General features: G+C 45.6%; 1 protein-coding gene across 1 annotated transcript in view; it reads right to left on the reverse strand.

Moving 5' to 3' along the window:
* The window catches only part of LOC138349878 (protein O-mannosyl-transferase TMTC1-like), a 142,637-nt gene that overhangs the window by 32,083 nt on the left and 89,542 nt on the right, over positions 1–21,012 (reverse strand). The window contains exons 8-9 of the mRNA XM_069336886.1: positions 8,487–8,630; positions 6,980–7,093 (exon numbers count right to left, since the gene is read on the reverse strand). Of these exons, the coding sequence (XP_069192987.1) occupies positions 6,980–7,093; positions 8,487–8,630 (258 nt within the window). The remainder of the gene's footprint in view (positions 1–6,979; positions 7,094–8,486; positions 8,631–21,012) is intronic.

Below are 21,012 nucleotides of genomic sequence, written 5' to 3' on the forward strand. Positions count from 1 at the left end.
TCTTCTACACCTGTTACAGGTGTTGAATTGGGTATCACAATAGTCTATGTTGTGTGACTTGAGACACCTTGAACATCTCCCTAATTCCTGGAGTCGATTAATACGAGTGTCTCTGGTTGGATAATTAGCACAACGGTATGTTGAATGTTTCTTTTTGCAGAACATACATGTCCCCCAGCCTACTGCACGTTTGGAAATTACCGGTTTGGGTGAACTAGTAACAGTAGGCTTGGAGGTTGCTGCTTCATAGTCAGATTTTCTGCAACTTGATGTTAGAGTAATTGACTGATGTTTATTTGGGGAAGTTGTTTTACCCTTTAATTGACTATTATTTTCTATTTCTGAAGGCTTGTAAGAGGCTTTAACTTCCTCATTTGCACGTCGTTTGTTTATGATGAAATGCAAACCTTCAATGATGTCCTGTACTGTCAGGATGGTGTTATGTTGATGTGCATATAATTCATCTAGTATATCGCTGGACAATTTTCGTTGAAGGACTACTTTGGTCATCCATTCACTAGTAGTTATATCAACCTTAAGACTGAATGTTCTTAGTAGTGACTCAAACTCCATGCTGAAGGATTGTAATGAGTCAGCAGTCTGATCAGGTTGAGGTAAATCCAGCAATTGTAGTACTAGATGTATGACAGTTTTCTCATTGCCAGCATTATTCCTAGGAGGCTGGACTGGGAAATTAGTGCTGTCGCTATTTTCATTTACATTTTCTACTACTGGTTCAGCTTCACCTCTAGCTTGGAGGCATGTTAACTTAGTAGCCTCAGGTATTGGGTTTTCAGAATCCACAGAGACTGTGGATAAATTGTTTGAGAACTGCTTAATTTCTGGTGGTATAATATTGGGTGAAGCTGTAGTGGGTGAAGCTTTACTGGGTGAAGCTTTATTCTTGTTGATTAAAGGATCTAATCTGGCTTGACATTTATTCTCAAAAAGATCCAGATCATCCATAACATTATCTACTTTATTTGATGTACATGCTAATTGTTTTGATTCAATTATCCTGTGTAAGTGCTCCAACCTGGCTTGAGTTTCTTCTTCATATTGTGCTAGGTCAGACAGGAATGGTTCCACATCTTCAACTACTATGTCGTCATCGTCGTGGACCGGATTTTGGTAAGATTTCCTATTTGCTTTCAATATATGCAGTTGGGTTTGAATCTGTAATAGTGGTATTTTCAACCGACGATAATTAATTACAGGCTCATATAACAACTGTTCATATTGGTCGAGATCTCTTGTCAGTTGACGTTTACTTGCTATTAAAGCACGCTTTGCTTTCTGTGGATTAGTCATGGTGACTTGTTAATTGGGCACCACTGGCTCATAAATTGTGAGCAAGTACTAATGGTAGCCTAGGATAAAATTTCTGTAATCACTAGGCTGTAATCCTACCTCTACTAGAGGTTAGCACTTAAAATTAATACACATTATATATATATATATACAATCATACACACTAATGATTTGAGTGATAAACCAGTGTCATGGAAGTACCTTTAGGTTAGCTCTTCTATTTCACCCTAGGATGGTATAGACACTAATTAATCACTCAAAGGTGTAATGATCATAAGTAAATTATTATATATACACAATTCAACTCGAGATGATAAAAATTACACCCAAAATAGGGTCTGCACCATTCATTAATGGTGTTAGGTTGTTTAATATAGTACCACTAGACTATGGTAATAATGGGACTAGTATGAACAATAAATAGTTCAACTAGTCAATGGTAATATCCTACCCTGTTGTGGGTTGGCAATTAGTAAATATTATGTTGTGAACACTAGGCAATATATTAAATAATTCTCTATTTTGGAGAAATAATATACACAATTATTGATAAGAGCCTCTATGAAACTTCTAATATTATCAAGAAGTATTAAATATTATTAGTGACCTCGCGAAATAAACTCCACAAAATTCGTAAATAATCTCTCGCGAAATTTAACACCACGAAATCCGTGAACAATCTCGCGAAGACACAGCCACTAATTTGGCTGGCTTCAATATTAGCGCTGTCATTTCACGGAATAACACGCCACCAAATTTGTGGGTGACCATATGAAACTGCTGATGAGGCTGAAATGAACTGAGGGGGGCTCCTGAGCTCGCACGAGGCAACGCCGCCGTCTTTGACTGCTGGCTTTGTATAAATCACACTGCACTAGTATATTTAATGAATCCACTGGTTAACTGGTTCATCCGGTACTAAGATGACCAAATAATCTGTCATTCGACTCGAAGATGACCAATAATGTGGGTTCATAGGACCATTAATCTGTCATCCGGTTCGAAGATGACCAAATAATGTGGGAACCGACCTGTGAGATTTATATTTATTTAATTTATATGAATTTATATAGAATTTATATTTACGTTAATTTATATATTTCGATAGCAATTGGTATGATGATAAGTGGACTGTATTTCTGCAATAATCTCACAAATCGATCCTCTACACATTAGGGGGGGGGGGTTTATATTGAATTTATATATATATGCAGCCAATCAAACTACAGTATTAGACTACATACATTGAAGAGGTTCCTTATCTTATTGTACAACAGGCCTTAGTCCACCAGGTATAACCAGGAGGTAGACACCAAATTATCCTCTTTGAGATAGCTTCCATCACCCAGTAACTGGTACACAAAGCATGCTTCCTCGTCTTGACCTGTCAAAAGGGCGCTAGCTGTGAAGCCAGAATCCTAATATATGACAGCTGTATCAGAGAAAACACTGTACAAGGAAGCATAAAGACCTAGGCTTAATTACCTTGTTTGAGTCGATCATTCGTGTTCTAACTGGTACGCCCTATCTACTGACATTAATGGCCAAAAATGATTAGATAAACGGGTTTCGGAAAGACACTTCCCTTGTATTTGTTGACAGCGTGTTGATGATGGCAGATCACTACTCTGATCTTCCATAACACTTCGTCTAAGAGAATTTATAGGAGCCGTAATTCGCTCCACGACTCTGTGGTCTTAAACAATAACAATGACCGACCACTCCCTCCTCACTGACGCTACTGGCCTACATTGTCCAGATGACAGTAAGTGATAGAAGGGTCACATTTACTCTATTTTGATATTGATAATTAAGTTAATTTATATGAGATGTTTTTATGATGGTAAAGTCCAAAGACTAATGTATTTAAGAATAATTCCCACCATAATAGGTGGTGAATTTATAATAGTATGTGGTAATGATATCCCGTTTTCTATAGACGGAAATTCCACTACAAGTTACATTTTCTATGGGTTAACTTGTTTATAAAACACAGCAATATTATCTGCCAGTATGATATTATTAAATGGTGTCGGATTTTCCGACACAGTAGACACACTTTGGGGCCTCCCAGTACACACACTCTGGGGTCCTCCCAGTACACACACTCTGGGGTCCTCCCAGTACACACACTCTGAGTCCTCCCAGTACACACACTCTGGGGCCTCCCAGTACACACACTCTTGGGCCTCTCAGTACACATACTCTGGGGTCCTCCCAGTACACACACTCTGGGGCCCTCCCAGTACATACACTCTGGGGCCTCCCAGTATACACACTCTGGGGTCCTCCCAGTACACACACTCTGGGGCCTCCCAGTACACACACTCTGGAGCCTCCCAGTACACACGTTCTGGGGTCCTCCCAGTACGCATACTCTGGGGCCCTCCCAGTACTCACACTCTTGGGCCTCCCAGTACACACACTCTGGGGCCTCCCAGTACACACACACTCTGGGGTCCTCCCAGTACACACACTCTGGGGCCTCCCAGTACACACACTCTGTGTCCTCTCAGTACACACACTCTGGGGCCTCCCAGTACACACATTCTGGGTCCTCCCAGTACACACACTCTGGGGTCCTCCCAGTACGCAAACTCTTGGGCCTCCCCGTACACACACTCTGGGGCCTCCCAGTACACACACTCTGTGGTCCTCCCAGTACACACACTCTGGGGTCTCCCAGTACACACACTCTGGGGCCTCCCAGTACACACACTCTGGGGCCTCCCAGTACACACACTCTGGGGCTTCCCAATACACACACTCAGGGGCCTCCCGGTACACACACTCTGGGTCCTGCCAGTACACACACGCTGGGCCCTCCCAGTACACACACTCTGAGGCCTCCCAGTACACACACTCTGGGGTCCTCGCAGTACACACACTCTGGGTCCTCCCAGTACACACACTCTGGGGCCTCCCAGTACACACACTCTGGGTCTTCCCAGTACACACACTCAGGGGCCTCCCGGTACACACACTCTGGGTCCTGCCAGTACACACACGCTGGGCCCTCCCAGTACACACACTCTGAGGCCTCCCAGTACACACTCTGGGGCCTCCCAGTACATACACTCTGGTAGCCTTGTCCACTCTGTTTACACTCAGGAGTATTTGGTAGATCACAATTGCGGCGGAACGGAAGGGAAGAGGGGAAAGGGAGGAGGGGAAGGGAAGAGGGGAAGGGAGGAGGGGAAGGGAAGAGGGGGAAGGGAGGAGGGGAAGGGAAGAGGGGAAGGGAAGAGTGGAAGGGAAGAGGGGAAGGGAAGAGGGGAAGGGAAGAGTGGAAGGGAAGAGGGGAAGGGAAGAGGGGAAGGGAGGAGGGGAAGGGAAGAGGGGGAAGGGAAGAGGGGAAGGGAAGAGGGAAAGGGAGGAGGGGAAGGGAAGAGGGGATGGAAGAGGGGAAGGGAAGAGGGGAAGGGAAGAGAGGGGAAGGGAAGAGGGGAAGGGAAGAGGGGTGATGTGGGGAGAGGAGTGGAATGGAGGTGTGGGGGAAGAAGGTAAGGAAACTATCAAGAGAAAGCGCCAAGTCATTACCGCTATAGATCCTTTGGAAGGGTTCAGAATAAAGATTGGGGATGGGACGGGGGATAAGGGGGATTGGAAGGGGGGGGGAGAGACGGACTATCCCGTACACCGCCGGTTGTATTAGTATTGTATTTGTGAACATTAGTATGAAAAACGTAGGATAGTTTAGGGGTAATAAGGCCGCCACTGAACTAACACATAAACGCTCTCCCTGACCCAGGCTGTGGGTGTAGAAGGGAGAAGTGTACTCACCTATTTGTGCTTGCGGGGGTTGACCTCTGGCTCTTTGGTCCCGCCTCTCAACTGTCAATCAAGTGTGTTCTGTTACAGGTGAGAATGTGAGGGACTCCCGTTAAACGTTGTGTATGCTAGTTAGCATTTTAACTGTGTGGCCACGTCTGTGGTAGGAAAAAATAACGTGTAAAGGGTTCCTATGAGGTACAGAAGACTTTCGTATTCCACATGATATAAGTTATATTAGAATGCACCAGCGACATATAATATAGTGGGGTGTGGGGGGGGGGGGGGGAGTGTGCATCCCGGTGTAAATGTTCACTTAAGTGTGTTGGGGAGCGAGGGTCCGGCCAGAGGAGACGAAGCGGGCAAACTGCTCCATTGGAGGGAAGTGGGCACCATCACTGAAGAGAATCACAGCAGCAAAGTGGGAGGTCCAGAACGCTGGTTAGCTCGATGGGCTCACAGGGGGGGGGTGAGGGGTAGGAGGATAGGGGGGGGGGTCGGGAAACTTACTGGATAGATAGGAAGGTCTACAGAGTCCTGTAGAAGTAGATAGAGGGGGATATGTCCAGATCTTGGCGCCCGAGATCCTGGGGTCTGCTGTTCAAGTGAATGTATTTTTGTCCTGGTCTATTAAGCCACAGATTAGATCAGGATGTTATAACACTGAGAGGTGTACCCCTATTTCTCGGTGTATATAGACTGAGTTTAGGGCAGGTGTAGCTGATGCGGGGCAGGTGTACCTGGTTTGGAGCAGGTGTAGCTGGTGTGGGGCAGGTGTAGCTGGTGTGGGGCAGGTGTAGTTGGTGTGGGGCAGGTGTAGCTGGTGTGGGGCAGGTGTACCTGGTGTGGATCAGGTGTATCTGGTGTGGGGCAGGTGTAGCTGGTGTGGGGCAGGTGTAGCTGGTTTGGAGCAGGTGGAGCTGGTGTGGGGCAGGTGTAGCTGGTGTGGGGCAGGTGTAGCTGGTGTGGGGCAGGTGTAGCTGGTGTGGGGCAGGTGTAGCTGGTGTGGGGCAGGTGTAGCTGGTGTTGGGCAGGTGTAGCTGGTGTGGGGCAGGTGTAGCTGGTGTGGGGCAGGTGTAGCTGGTGTGGGGCAGGTGTAGCTGGTGTGGGGCAGGTGTAGCTGGTGTGAGGCAGGTGTGGTGTGGGGCAGGTGTGGTGTGGGACAGGTGTATCTGGGAGACGAGTACAAGGATGGGGTAGACACTAGGGAGATAGGACTCCCACCCCATCAGAGTCACTTTCCTTCGTATTATTTCTTGCACATCTCGTTCCAGTTGGTTTAAATGTCATATATATACGACCACGTTCAGCAGGCAAACACCTCCCTTAATGAACCCCAGGGTTAACTATGCACAAAACGTGTATATAATATATAACTTATATTTAAGAAACATTGTTTTTATTAGTTCTGAAATAGGCCGTTGTGGCCGCCTGGTTGTGTTATAAGAGACGGTTGATTTGTACTTTAAATATGTAAATATTTACATGAATTTGGGGGCTCAGTTCCTGAGCCCATTATGTCTCTATAACCTTTTCTACTACTGCTCACAGGATGCGTATGGGGTGCATAATAAGTGAACTAAACACACACACACACACACACAAACGCAAATTGTGGGTGGATATCGTATGTGGCCGCCTGTTGCACGACGTTGCTAAACTGTTGATGTGATTGGTGATTCACCTCAGACGTTCCAGTGTCCTCTCGTTATATTGATTTGTGTGGTAGACATGATGAGTGGTGAGGGGCCACTTGAAGAACCTTTATCTCAGTCAATGTGCTAAGACTGCATCCAGTCTTGGGTGTGACACACAGTATCCGCAGCATTAAGATATCTTTGAGTATATTAGCGCATTTGTCAAGGTATATATGTAGCCAGTCGAGGCGAAGACTCACCTGATGGCGTATATGTAGTGGAGCTTGGCGAGGTCGGCGTTACCCAGGTCCTTCTGCAGGTTGGCGAAGTTGTAGTGCATCTTGGCGTTGTGGGGCAGCGTCCTCAGGCCCGCCCTGAGCCGTCAGAGAGTGACACACGCATTACAACCATATGGGAAGACCAGGACCAGGTGAGAACATTGTGATTATGAAGTGAGAATCAAGTACTGTACAGACACGAGAGAGAGAGAGAGAGAGAGAGAGAGAGAGAGAGAGAGAGAGAGAGGGAAGCGGGAGAAAAGAACAGAACAGAACAGGGAGGCTATAGGGGAAGAGAAGTTAGAGAGAGGGAGAGGCAAGCCAGCTATATGAAAATACATATTATTATACATTACAGTAATTATTTAAATAACAAATAAGATCGAAATCTAATTATATAAAATTGATATAAAAATATATGATTGTGTATAGAAAGGTTATAGTAAATGTGTAATCAGTGAAATCATGACTTTGGAATCCATTTCTAAGTCTCCAACTTAAATTCAAGAGACTATAGGCTCTGTGCAGTGATTGTTGAGCTCTGATGGTGAGCTCAGAAGGTCAGTTCTGATTGTATAGTTAACCAGGATCTTCTCTTATTATCAGGTATCCACACCATAGACAGTCACTACTAACAAAACAATAGTAGTTAACTACTGTCAGTCGTTAACAAGTCAACCATTCACAGTCAGAGTTGTAGCCAAGCAGGTCGTTAGTGTCATCATTACAAACCACATGCATCCCACAATAGTTAGCTTGTCTGTCACCGCTCTTGCCGTCTCTCAAGAGTGTATTCAAGAACATGTCTTGCCACAGATAGCTCTGTCCAGTCTATGATATATTCATAAATACCATACCATATACCATATATTCATTCATACCTCTATGATATATTCACCCGTTTAAGACGGCCGACGATCAAGGATATATGCGGACGTATATATTTCAAAATGGACGTATATGCTTACAGTACCCAAATATTCCATAGAGACATTAGAAAGAACTTTTTTTAGCGTCAGAATAGTTAATAAATGTTGGAGGCAGACTCCATACACATTTTGAGATGTGGATATGAAAGAGCCCAGTAGGCTCAAGAATCTGTACATCAATTGATTGACAGTTGAGAGGCGGGACCAAAGAGCCAGAGCTCAACCCCCTCAAGCACAACTAGGTGAGTTGGTGTGAGGGATGATCCTGAATACTGCGTAACTAGCGTTAATTGGTAATAACTAGTGATATTACTGCTATTAAAACTTGCTATTACACATCCTTATTACACATCTTGTCTTCCCAATGAGTTGATTTTTGTACGGCATCCACCACTCCGTGGAAAATGTGACGTGTTAGTAACAATAAAACCATCGTGATATAAACGTTTTCGATGCATGGGCCTCGATAGATTAGATGGGATGCTTGGGCTTCCCACCTAACTTGCCACAATCTCTTCAGGAATAATCCTAAATCCTTCCCAATCACTAGCAAGACTTACAAGAAGAGCGTCTCCCTGGATTCCCAGTCCCGGTTCCTCTGTAGCGTCCTGCAGGAGGCGGCGACGAGGAGCAGCAGGAGGCAGGGCGCCCTCAGCCGTCCCGCCCGCGAGAGGGCCACGCCCACCAGCATCGCGTAGCCCAGGCTGGAGAAACAAGGACGCAAATTAATTACTCGGGGAGCGAGGGTACGTGTTCAAGTTGTTATTGGCGAGAGGGGAAAGGTGGGAGAAGTTCGTGTGGGGGTCGTTGGCGAATGGGAGGGGGTTAGTCGCTGGCGAGTGTGGGGAGAGGGTGTACACTGGGACCTCGCGGGGCGTGTACACTGGGACCTCGCGGGGCGTGTACACTGGGACCCCGCGGGGCGTGTACACTGGGACCCCGCGGGGCGTGTACACTGGGACCCCGCGGGGCGTGTACACTGGGACCTCGCGGGGCGTGTACACTGGGACCCCGCGGGGCGTGTACACTGGGACCTCGCGGAACGTGTACACTGGGACCTCGCGGGGCGTGTACACTGGGACCTCGCGGGGCGTGTACACTGGGACCCCGCGGGGCGTGTACACTGGGACCTCGCGGGGCGTGTACACTGGGACCCCGCGGGGCGTGTACACTGGGACCCCGCGGGGCGTGTACACTGGGACCCTGCGGGGCGTGTACACTGGGACCCCGCGGGGCGTGTACACTGGGACCCCGCGGGGCGTGTACACTGGGACCTCGCGGGGCGTGTACACTGGGACCTCGCGGGGCGTGTACACTGGGACCCCGCGGGGCGTGTACACTGGGACCTCGCGGGGCGTGTACACTGGGACCCCGCGGGGCGTGTACACTGGGACCTCGCGGGGCGTGTACACTGGGACCTCGCGGGGCGTGTACACTGGGACTTCGCGGGGCGTGTACACTGGGACCTCGCGGGGCGTGTACACTGGGACTTCGCGGGGCGTGTACACTGGGACCTCGCGGGGCGTGTACACTGGGACCTCGCGGGGCGTGTACACTGGGACTTCGCGGGGCGTGTACACTGGGACCTCGCGGGGCGTGTACACTGGGACCTCGCGGGGCGTGTACACTGGGACCCCACGGGGCGTGTACACTGGGACCCCGCGGGGCGTGTGCACTGAGACTTCGCGGTATGTGGGTCGCGGTTTTCACTTCTTTACTCATCAATTACTTTATATGAATTACAGTCTGACAAATAATATTAAACCAGTACATATGGTTCTGTAATTTTAAGATTTATCAGCCTTCTACTCTCACTTGTCCCCTCACTTGCCTCACACAGAGAATCTCTGGTCTTGTTTACTGCCCGACTCCCCACCACAAACTTATTTACAACCACCTCGACTATTTACGCTCTCGGTAACTAACAATTCTCCTTTCGAATTAACCTGTCATATACAGCCCCGAGTTTAGTTAGCTCCGTTCCCCAGTGTCATTTACAATACACGTCAGCTGCTTCCTCGCCTCCCGTCCAGTGATTTACATTTCCCGACGATTTACCTATTTGTTAAATTCATTTACAGCCCCGCGTCTCGGGATTGATTTACAACATCGCCCAACTAATGCCCTCGTAATGTTCAACTCCCTCCGATTGGGTTACTCTCACCCAAATCATTGTAATCATTTACATTTCCGCCAACTTGGCTACTTCCCCATCCCCCCCCCCACCCTGCGTCCTCATTGATTATCCCCGCTAACTTAGCCAAACTCTTTTCCTCCGCCATTTAGCCAAGCCCTTTCCCACGCTAACTTAGCCAACCTCCTTTCCTATGCCAATTTAGTCAAGTTCCATTTCCCCCTAAACTTTGCAAAGTTCCCTTGGCTAAGGGGGACAATAAGCGTATATTACACTAACATACGTTACCCCTAGACCAATCACTGACTCTCCCAGGATGCTAGCCACAATAGTATTCTGACTCCCGGGTTGCTGTTTACTGCTAGGTGAACAGAGATATGAGGCGAAATGAAACGGTGCCCAAAGACTTCCGTTCTGGCGTAAGAACGGAACCCAGACCCTTTCGCCTGCGACCCGACAGCGCTACAAGGCCCACATCTCACCGAATCTTCAAGAAAGCAAAAATAAACAAAAAAATAAACAATAAATTGTCATATTAAAGAGCACATTATACTATTTTTGCCTCGCCAAAGTTATTGTTATCAGACTTATCATCAACCTCACTGTCATCACCATTATTGTCATCACCACCATTGTCATCACCACCATTGTCATCACCACGACTGTCATCAACCTCACTGTCTTCACCACCACTATCACCACCACTGTCATCACCACCATTGTCATCACCACCATTGTCATCAATGTCAGCATCATCAATGCCACTCTTGTCATTATCATATTATATTACTATTTCTAACCTCATGGCCGCAGGCTTGAGCAAAATGAACAAGACGAGAAAGCAACTAGTGTTCGGTACCTAATTTGACTAATACTTTCACTGGAGTCTTCAGACCTGCCGGTACACGGTACCTGGGGCTTTATTACCTCTCGTGTGCTTGAGGATATCCTCATAACGCACCCAAAATTCGCCAGAGGAAGCTACTGATCACATGACCCTGTACGACTAAATATTCTGTGAAATGGGGATTTTTAGCAGCACATAGCTAGTTCTTGACACTATGTAACCCTTCATATAGTTTAGGGGAGCTGCATAAATTTACCTGAATATGTTAATAAAAAATACTTTGACTTTAAATGGGTGAAGATCTTGAGTCTCGGACTCAGGACTCCAACTCTAGTGATTACTGGCTGGACTTCTATACTGGGATCTCTTTACTGGCTGGCTTTCTTTACTGGGATTTCTTTACTGTAACACATTCACAAAATCTTGAAAAATCTGCCTAGCTACCTTCGAACTTTACGTTCCAGATGGGACTAAGTTTAGTCATTCAGAACTTTTCAGGTCGTCAATTTCGGGAGCAAAATGTAACTCTAACATGATTCCTCTGAAAGTGGGAATGTTATGAGCCTAAATTTCAATTTAAAAGTTTAAATAAGATTTGTTATTACATTGTTGTTTTACTATGACGGTCCATAGTGACGGTGTGACGGTCCATAGTGACGGTGTGACGGTCCATAGTGACGGTGTGACGGTCCATAGTGACGGTGTGACGGTCCATAGTGACGGTGTGACGGTGAACGAATATTAGAAGGTTGGGTTTTGTTGTCTTATTTTACTGTGACGGTCCATAGGCCGGGTAAACAAATATTAGCCGATTTTGTGTTGTTTTTACTGTGAACCAATCGTATTGGCGTTTGCATTTCCATTGGAGACTTTCGGCGCCGTAGAGAGGGGGACCTGCTGCATGGGTAACAGCTTCTCCGTATCAACCTACCCTGGCTTTGCGCCCTGGAGAGCTAGGTTACTCCAGACCGACAACCAGAGCGCAACTCCATAGTCTCGTGAGACTGATGGATGCCCACTACTACTGTCATGGTCCATTTAACAAATACTTTATGAATATATACATATATATATATATATATATATATATATATATATATATATATATATATTATATATATATATATATATATATATATATATATATATATATATACATATATATATATATATATATATATATATATATATATATATATATATATATATATATATATATATATATATATATATATATATATATATATATATATAGCACTCAATGATATATTTGAGGCCACCATACGATCCATATTCAGAATAAGGACTTGCCTGAGACGATGTTAAGTACTAATCGCCCTTTCTCTCCTATCCTTAGAGTAGCCCCATTCATCCCCTCCACCCCGGCGTTTTCTATCATAAGAGGTTTTGACCAAAGACGCTTATTTTCCCTCAGGAGACGCTTGTGGCCGCGACGCTGCTGGGTTTGGTCTGGCTTTATCCTGTGTCATAGATTAGCGTAACTTGGTCGTAAGTTGACTAAACTATTGCCTGGGGCGTCTGGGATCTTGAGGGTAATGTTCTTTAAGCGTTAGGCTCTTAAACCTAAGTTCTTAATCTTAAACTTTTAATCGTTATAAGCGCTTGAGGGCTGGGTGTTAGGGGTCCTAAACGTTATAAGCGCTTGAGGGCTGGGTGTTAGGGGTCCTAAACGTTATAAGCGCTTGAGGGCTGGGTGTTAGGGGTCCTAAACGTTATAAGCACTTGAGGGCTGGGTGTTAGGGTCCTAAACGTTATAAGCACTTGAGGGCTGGGTGTTAGGGGTCCTAAACGCTATAAGCACTTGAGGGCTGGGTGTTAGGGGTCCTAAACGTTATAAGCACTTGAGGGCTGGGTGTTAGGGGTCCTAAACGTTATAAGCACTTGAGGGCTGGGTGTTAGGGGTCCTAAACGTTATAAGCACTTGAGGGCTGGGTGTTAGGGTCCTAAACGTTATAAGCGCTTGAGGGCTGGGTGTTAGGGGTCCTAAACGTTATAAGCGCTTGAGGGCTGGGTGTTAGGGGTCCTAAACGTTATAAGCACTTGAGGGCTGGGTTTTAGGGGTCCTAAACGTTATAAGCACTTGAGGGCTGGGTGTTAGGGGTCCTAAACGTTATAAGCACTTGAGGGCTGGGTGTTAGGGTCCTAAACGTTATAAGCGCTTGAGGGCTGGGTGTTAGGGGTCCTAAACGTTATAAGCGCTTGAGGGCTGGGTGTTAGGGGTCCTAAACGTTATAAGCACTTGAGGGCTGGGTGTTAGGGTCCTAAACGTTATAAGCACTTGAGGGCTGGGTGTTAGGGGTCCTAAAAGTTTGGGATTTTTATATATATTTAACTCTAATAATAATTTATATTTATTTATAGTTGTAAATGTTAGGTGTTCAACATTAGGGATCTATAAATGTTATCGTATTAAACGTCGATTCATTCGGGTTCAATTAATCATGAGATGTCACTGACTTGAACTTTAAAACTTCCCAAGACTTCAGCAGGAGATTCATTCGAGTGGTTAAGCGTCTATGTTCTTAAACGGTCCGGTCATTGACGCTGTGTTCTTTGACGCTGTGTTCTTTGACGCTCTGTGTTCTTTGACGCTCTGTGTTCTTTGACGCTGTGTTCTTTGACGCTCTGTGTTCTTTGACGCTCTGTGTTCTTTGTCGCTCTGTGTTCTTTGACGCCCTGTGTTCTTTGACGCTCTGTGTTCTTTGTCGCTGTGTTCTTTGACGCTCTGTGTTCTTTGTCGCTCTGTGTTCTTTGACGCCCTGTGTTCTTTGACGCCCTGTGTTCTTTGACGCTGTGTTCTTTGACGCTCTGTGTTCTTTGTCGCTCTGTGTTCTTTGACGCCCTGTGTTCTTTGACGCTCTGTGTTCTTTGACGCTGTGTTCTTTGATGCTCTGTGTTCTTTGTCGCTCTGTGTTCTTTGATGCCCTGTGTTCTTTGACGCTCTGTGTTCTTTGTCGCTCTGTGTTCTTTGACGCTCTGTGTTCTTTGACGCTCTGTGTTCTTTGTCGCTCTGTGTTCTTTGACGCCCTGTGTTCTTTGACGCTCTGTGTTCTTTGACGCTCTGTGTTCTTTGTCGCTCTGTGTTCTTTGACGCCCTATGTTCTTTGACGCTGTGTTCTTTGACGCTCTGTGTTCTTTGTCGCTCTGTGTTCTTTGACGCCCTGTGTTCTTTGACGCTCTGTGTTCTTTGACGCTCTGTGTTCTTTGTCGCTCTGTGTTCTTTGACGCCCTGTGTTCTTTGACGCTCTGTGTTCTTTGTCGCTCTATGTTCTTTGACGCTCTGTGTTCTTTGACGCTCTGTGTTCTTTGACGCTCTGTGTTCTTTGTCGCTCTGTGTTCTTTGACGCACTGTGTTCTTTGACGCCCTGTGTTCTTTGACGCTCTGTGTTCTTTGACGCCCTGTGTTCTTTGACGCACTGTGTTCTTTGACGCCCTGTGTTCTTTGACGCTCTGTGTTCTTTGACGCCCTGTGTTCTTTGACGCTCTGTGTTCTTTGACGCCCTATGTTCTTTGACGCTCTGTGTTCTTTGACGCTCTGTGTTCTTTGACGCTCTGTGTTCTTTGACGCTCTGTGTTCTTTGACGCACTATGTTCTTTGACGCCCTGTGTTCTTTGACGCTATGTGTTCTTTGACGCCCTATGTTCTTTGACGCTCTGTGTTCTTTGACGCTCTGTGTTCTTTGACGCCCTATGTTCTTTGACGGTCTGTGTTCTTTGACGCCCTATGTTCTTTGGCGCTCTGTGTTCTTTGACGCTCTGTGTTCTTTGACGCTCTGTGTTCTTTGACGCTCTGTGTTCTTTGACGCTCTGTGTTCTTTGACGCCCTATGTTCTTTGGCGCTCTGTGTTCTTTGACGCTCTGTGTTCTTTGACGCTCTGTGTTCTTTGACGCTCTGTGTTCTTTGACGCTCTGTGTTCTTTGACGCTCTATGTTCTTTGGCGCTCTGTGTTCTTTGACGCTCTGTGTTCTTTGACGCACTGTGTTCTTTGACGCCCTGTGTTCTTTGACGCTCTGTGTTCTTTGGCGCTCTGTGTTCTTTGACGCTCTGTGTTCTTTGACGCACTGTGCTCTTTGACGCCCTATGTTCTTTGACGCCCTATGTTCTTTGACGCTCTGTGTTCTTTGACGCTCTGTGTTCTTTGACGAACTGTGTTCTTTGACGCCCTGTGTTCTTTGACGCTCTGTGTTCTTTGACGCGCTATGTTCTTTGACGCTCTGTGTTCTTTGACGCACTGTGTTCTTTGACGCCCTGTGTTCTTTGACGCTCTGTGTTCTTTGACGCCCTATGTTCTTTGACGCTCTGTGTTCTTTGACGCCCTATGTTCTTTGACGCACTGTGTTCTTTGACGCTCTGTGTTCTTTGACGCTCTGTGTTCTTTGACGCTCTATGTTCTTTGACGCTCTGTGTCCTTTGACGCTCTGTGTTCTTTGACGCACTGTGTTCTTTGACGCTCTGTGTTCTTTGACGCTCTATATTCTTTGACGCTCTGTGTTCTTTGACGTTCTGTGTTCTTTGACGCACTGTGTTCTTTGACGCCCTGTGTTCTTTGACGCTCTGTATTCTTTGACGCCCTATGTTCTTTGACGCTCTGTGTTCTTTGACGCCCTATGTTCTTTGACGCCCTATGTTCTTTGACGCCCTATGTTCTTTGACGCTCTGTGTTCTTTGACGCCCTATGTTCTTTGACGTTTTGTGTTCTTTGACGCCCTATGTTCTTTGACGCCCTGTGTTCTTTGACGCCCTATGTTCTTTGACGCCCTATGTTCTTTGACGCACTGTGTTCTTTGACGCCCTGTGTTCTTTGACGCTCTGTGTTCTTTGACGCCCTATGTTCTTTGACGCTCTGTGTTCTTTGACGCCCTATGTTCTTTGACGCACTGTGTTCTTTGACGCTCTGTGTTCTTTGACGCTCTTTGTTCTTTGACGCCCTATGTTCTTTGACGCTCTGTGTTCTTTGACGCCCTATGTTCTTTGGCGCTCTGTGTTCTTTGACGCCCTATGTTCTTTGACGCCCTGTGTTCTTTGACGCCCTGTGTTCTTTGACGCTCTGTGTTCTTTGACGCCCTATGTTCTTTGACGCTCTGTGTTCTTTGACGCACTATGTTCTTTGACGCCCTGTGTTCTTTGACGCTCTGTGTTCTTTGACGCCCTATGTTCTTTGACGCTCTGTGTTCCTTGACGCCCTATGTTCTTTGACGCACTGTGTTCTTTGACGCACTGTGTTCTTTGACGCTCTGTGTTCTTTGACGCCCTATGTTCTTTGACGCTCTGTGTTCTTTGACGCCCTATGTTCTTTGGCGCTCTGTGTTCTTTGACGCACTGTGTTCTTTGACGCCCTATGTTCTTTGACGCCCTGTGTTCTTTGACGCTCTGTGTTCTTTGACGCCCTATGTTCTTTGACGCTCTGTGTTCTTTGACGCCCTATGTTCTTTGACGCTCTGTGTTCTTTGACGCCCTATGTTCTTTGACGCTCTGTGTTCATTGACGCCCTATGTTCTTTGACGCTCTGTGTTCTTTGACGCCCTATGTTCTTTGACGCTCTGTGTTCTTTGACGCCCTATGTTCTTTGACGCGCTATGTTCTTTGACGCACTGTGTTCTTTGACGCCCTATGTTCTTTGACGCCCTATGTTCTTTGACGCACTGTGTTCTTTGACGCTCTATGTTCTTTGACGCCCTATGTTCTTTGACGCTCTGTGTTCTTTGACGCTTTGTGTTCTTTGACGCCCTATGTTCTTTGACGCCCTATGTTCTTTGACGCCCTATGTTCTTTGACGCTCTTTGTTCTTTGACGCTCTGTGTTCTTTGACGCCCTATGTTCTTTGACGCTCTGTGTTCTTTGACGCTCTATGTTCTTTGACGCCCTATGTTCTTTGACGCTCTGTGTTCTTTGACGCTCTGTGTTCTTTGACGCTCTGTGTTCCTTGACGCTCTGTGTTCTTTGACGCTCTGTTCTTTGACGCTCTGTGTTCTTTGACGCTCTGTGTTCTTTGACGCCCTATGTTCTTTGACGCTCTGTGTTCTTTGCGACATGGTTTTTTTTCAAATCGTTGTGTTTAAATGCTCTATTATGCGTTAAGCCCTCGCACTCTAGAGAGCACATCCGCGACTTCTAGTGCTACACTCGCGCTCTAGTGCCACACTCGCGCTCTGGTGCTTCACTCGCGCTCTAGTGCCACACTCACGCTCTAGTGTTACACTAGCGCTCAAGTGCCAAATCAAAGCAAGCTAGTGCCACGTCTTTACTTTTAAGGATATATTTACTGCCACAAATACCACCACGGAGTCGGTTGTAAGCGTGTGGAGGGATGAAAGTAGTTCAGGCAGCTCTTGTATCTCCCCAAAGTCATCAAAGGTCACAAGGGTCATGAACTTTAAGTAGTAAAGCTCTAAAAAAGGTCAGTAGTGAGCAGGCAGGAGCCGGCGCTCCTAAACTTATCCGGCTTTCTTCTTCTTGTTGATAGTAGGTGCAGTTTACATGACGGGTTTGTCCTCCCGATGACTGCACCAGTACTGACGTTGGTGGACGCGTTTATGTTGAAGATGATCGGAGCTACCAAGGTGCTTGTTGCGTTGTGCTGTAGATAGAGGAACGGTGATTAAAACAGAGGTGTGTGTTGTAGGGAGACTTGCCGCACTGTAGGACGGTGTGTTGTGTTTATGGCGTCAGCTGATCCTTGGTGCTGCGACGAGGCAGTTGTTTTCTGTGTTTAGCTGTTGGTGGCGCCAGGTATAAATGTGGCGCGGGTCAGATGTGACCCAATTTGTTGGTCGACTGCAGATATTTAGCCAGTGCTTTGACTATTTGGTATTTTTCTTGTGACGAGTGGTCACCGCTTCCTAATATATGCTCGATGGTGAAGGGTATTTTAAGTGCGATAAAGACTTGTTTGAAATTTACTCTGGCACTATAATGTCGGAAGCAGTGCAGGAGATAGTGTTCGACTGTTTCAGGCACCTGACAGTGAGTACAGAGTTCGTTGATGTCTGTCCTGTACTTAGAGCTGTGTGCTGCTAGTTTGGTGTGTCCCAGCCTTAATCTGGTCATCGTTACATCAATTTCTCTGCTTTTATATCGGACATGTTTCCAAGTTTCCCATTTCTTTTTAATGGACCCATAGTGCAAAGGTGAGCATAACGTTTTCCAGTTTGTTGCAAAATCCTGGGAGATGGTATCTTTGAAGGCTCCTTTACGTGCAACATGGGGAATTGGATGACGGGTGAGGTGAGGCGTGTTGTGCATCGCTTTGGCTAGTTGGTCTACAAGTTCATTACGGAGAATACCATAATGTGCTGGGACCCATTGGATAGAGGTGTCATACCCGTTCAATTGATGTTTGTGAAGAAGTTGAAGGCATGGGTAGACAATCTCCTTGCATGTTTTCGAAGAGTACGTAATTGCTTGAATCGCGCTCTTGGAGTCACTACAGATTGTATATATCCCAACTGGTAATGTTGTGATGATTTGGAGAGCTTGATACAAGGCATATAATTCCGCTGTGAAAATAGATAGTTGGTTTGGTAACCGCCATCCCTGCTTGAGATGGTATTCCGGTATCCATACAGCGCAAGTGACCGAGGGTACGTTGTTCATGAAGATGCGAGACCCATCTGTGTAAATCTCTGTGGTGTTTGGGTAGCAATTTTTCATTGTTGAGACAAAGACTGAGGCTATGGCTGAGTTTGGTGCAGATTTTGGAGTGTTGTCTTCGAGTTGTATTGCTGTATTAGGAGTTGTATAAAGCCAAGGTGGAATGTGGGGAACAGGAGGTTGGGTTTCACAGTTTTGGAGTAGGGAGAGGTCTATATTGAGGTTATTTGTAGCCCGTGTGAGGAAAGGTTGCGAGTGAATGGTTGGGGAGCGGGGGTTATGTGGGTTAACTGTTGGGTTAATTTTTGATCTGTATGGGTGTGTCTGGTGAGCAGTGGCACAGAGTGACAGATAGTTGGCACACATAATGTCTCGTCTGGTGGCTAGGCTTGTGAGGCCTGTTTCCCCGTAAAGTCCGAGGATTGGAGTTGAACGCATTGCGCCACATATAAGTCGCATGGCATTATTTTGTATGACCTCGAGGCTCTGTAGGTTAGTGGGCGCCGCCGACGCATATGCTTGGCAACAATAGTCTAGTTGGCTGCGAATGTAGGTTGTATAGAAACGGAGCAAGATTTTATGGTGTGCTCCCCAGGTGGTGCCAGTGAGGGCTTTCAGTATGGTGAGTCGGGGTTGTGTCGTCTGTTTAAGGTGTTGAATGTGTGCTTTCCAGGTAAGTAAGGGGGAGTCTAAGTGCATGCCAAGATATTTATGTTCTCGTACGTGTTGGATGGGAGTGTTGTGTATTGTGAGGGTGGGTAGATGAAGTAGTTTTTTTTTAGTGAAAACCTGATAGCAGGTTTTGGTAGTACTGACTTGAAGGCCCCATTGTTGTGTCCAATCTATGAGGTGGTCAAGTGCTGTTTGCATTGTTGAGACTGTATTAGGTAGGGCATTGTCTGAATAATACAGTGTTAAGTCGTCGGCGTACGCCGAGAGGTGAACAGGATGGGTGTTAGGCAAATCTGCTAAGAATGCGGCAAATAGGGTTGGGCTTAGTATGGAGCCTTGTGGGACACCTGTTTGTATTGGGATGCCATCGGAAAACTCGCCTTGTATAAAGACTTTGGAGGTCCTGTTTGTGAGATAGGACTGTAACCATAAAAGTAATCTTCCCTGTACGCCTAAACGTGCAAGCTTCGCGAGGAGGCAAGTATGAGGAATGCTATCAAAAGCTCCTTTGAGGTCTAGGTAGACAACAAGACAATATTTACTGCTTCTGAGAGAGGTGCGGATTTCATGTTCAAGGCAGAGTATTTGATCTAGCGTGGAGCATTGCGGTCGAAATCCCGCTTGGAGTGACGGTATAATATTGTTATACTCTAGGTACCATTGGAGACGAGTATGTACTAGCCTCCGGCTTTGTAATGTTATTCAGTTTCATGAAATTTATGAAGTGGGTGAAAAGAGATGGTGTACAAGACAGTGAACACAAGACTGAACACGTCTGGTGGAGAACTTCTCTGCACAGTTATTATAAACCCGAAAAAAATTGGTAGACTGCGGGAATTGTGTTCTCTTTATCTCCCGGTTAAATGACATTTATCTGGCAGTATTACTCATGAAAGATGTATTGCCAAAATTGACAAAACTTTTTCCGAGAACTTTAAACTTTAATTATACAGTATTCATTCATATATATATTATATATATATATATATATATATATATATATATATATATATATATATATATATATATATATATATATATTGGTAGCAGTACTTCCTGTAGACATATATTATTAAATATGACCGGAAAAGTCAGATTAATAATTCTAACACGAATTTTCTCGATATTTCTTATGTTTCTTTTCACTGTCGATGGTAATTGAAAAATCAATTCTCCAAAATTCATTTTTATTTCTAGTCTGACGCGACACTTGAACGCGTTTCGTAATAACTTATTACATTTTCAAAGACTTTTAGTTTACACACACACAACTATTACCTGTAAACACTAAACAGAGTTCTTACTTATGCTATGATTTAAACAGCTTTCATTTTTCATTTTAAACCCGCATTTTGGGTGAGGTGATATGTTACAACAGTTTTGGATGAGGTGAACAAAACTTTCAACACAGGATAGAACACGAAACAATGGGTATTGAAGGTAAGAATGGAAGTAATTGCAGAGGGCCTATTGGCCCATATTTCTTGATGCTTCTATATTGGAGCGGAGTCTTGAAGTGGGTAGAATATAGTTGTGCATTAATTGGCTGTTTTTTTAATTTATTATATTCAATAAATGAATTAATTCAATACATGAGGAGCGGTGAGGGAGAATAACTTTACAGTTGTCATACTAGTGCCTGAGAGCCGTAGTGCGATGGCTCATCATTGCTGTACTAAACGCGATAGTTCACTGACGTACTATGTTTTAATTTGTATAGATCATTATTTCAGTTAATAGCTTGTCTCATAAGAGGCCCTTGCATAATTGGCCAAATTATGCACTTTGTTTACATTCGCGTCCTGTATTTTATACATTTTA

This window comes from Procambarus clarkii, chromosome 4, assembly GCF_040958095.1.
Source record: "Procambarus clarkii isolate CNS0578487 chromosome 4, FALCON_Pclarkii_2.0, whole genome shotgun sequence".
NCBI lineage: Eukaryota > Metazoa > Arthropoda > Malacostraca > Decapoda > Cambaridae > Procambarus > Procambarus clarkii.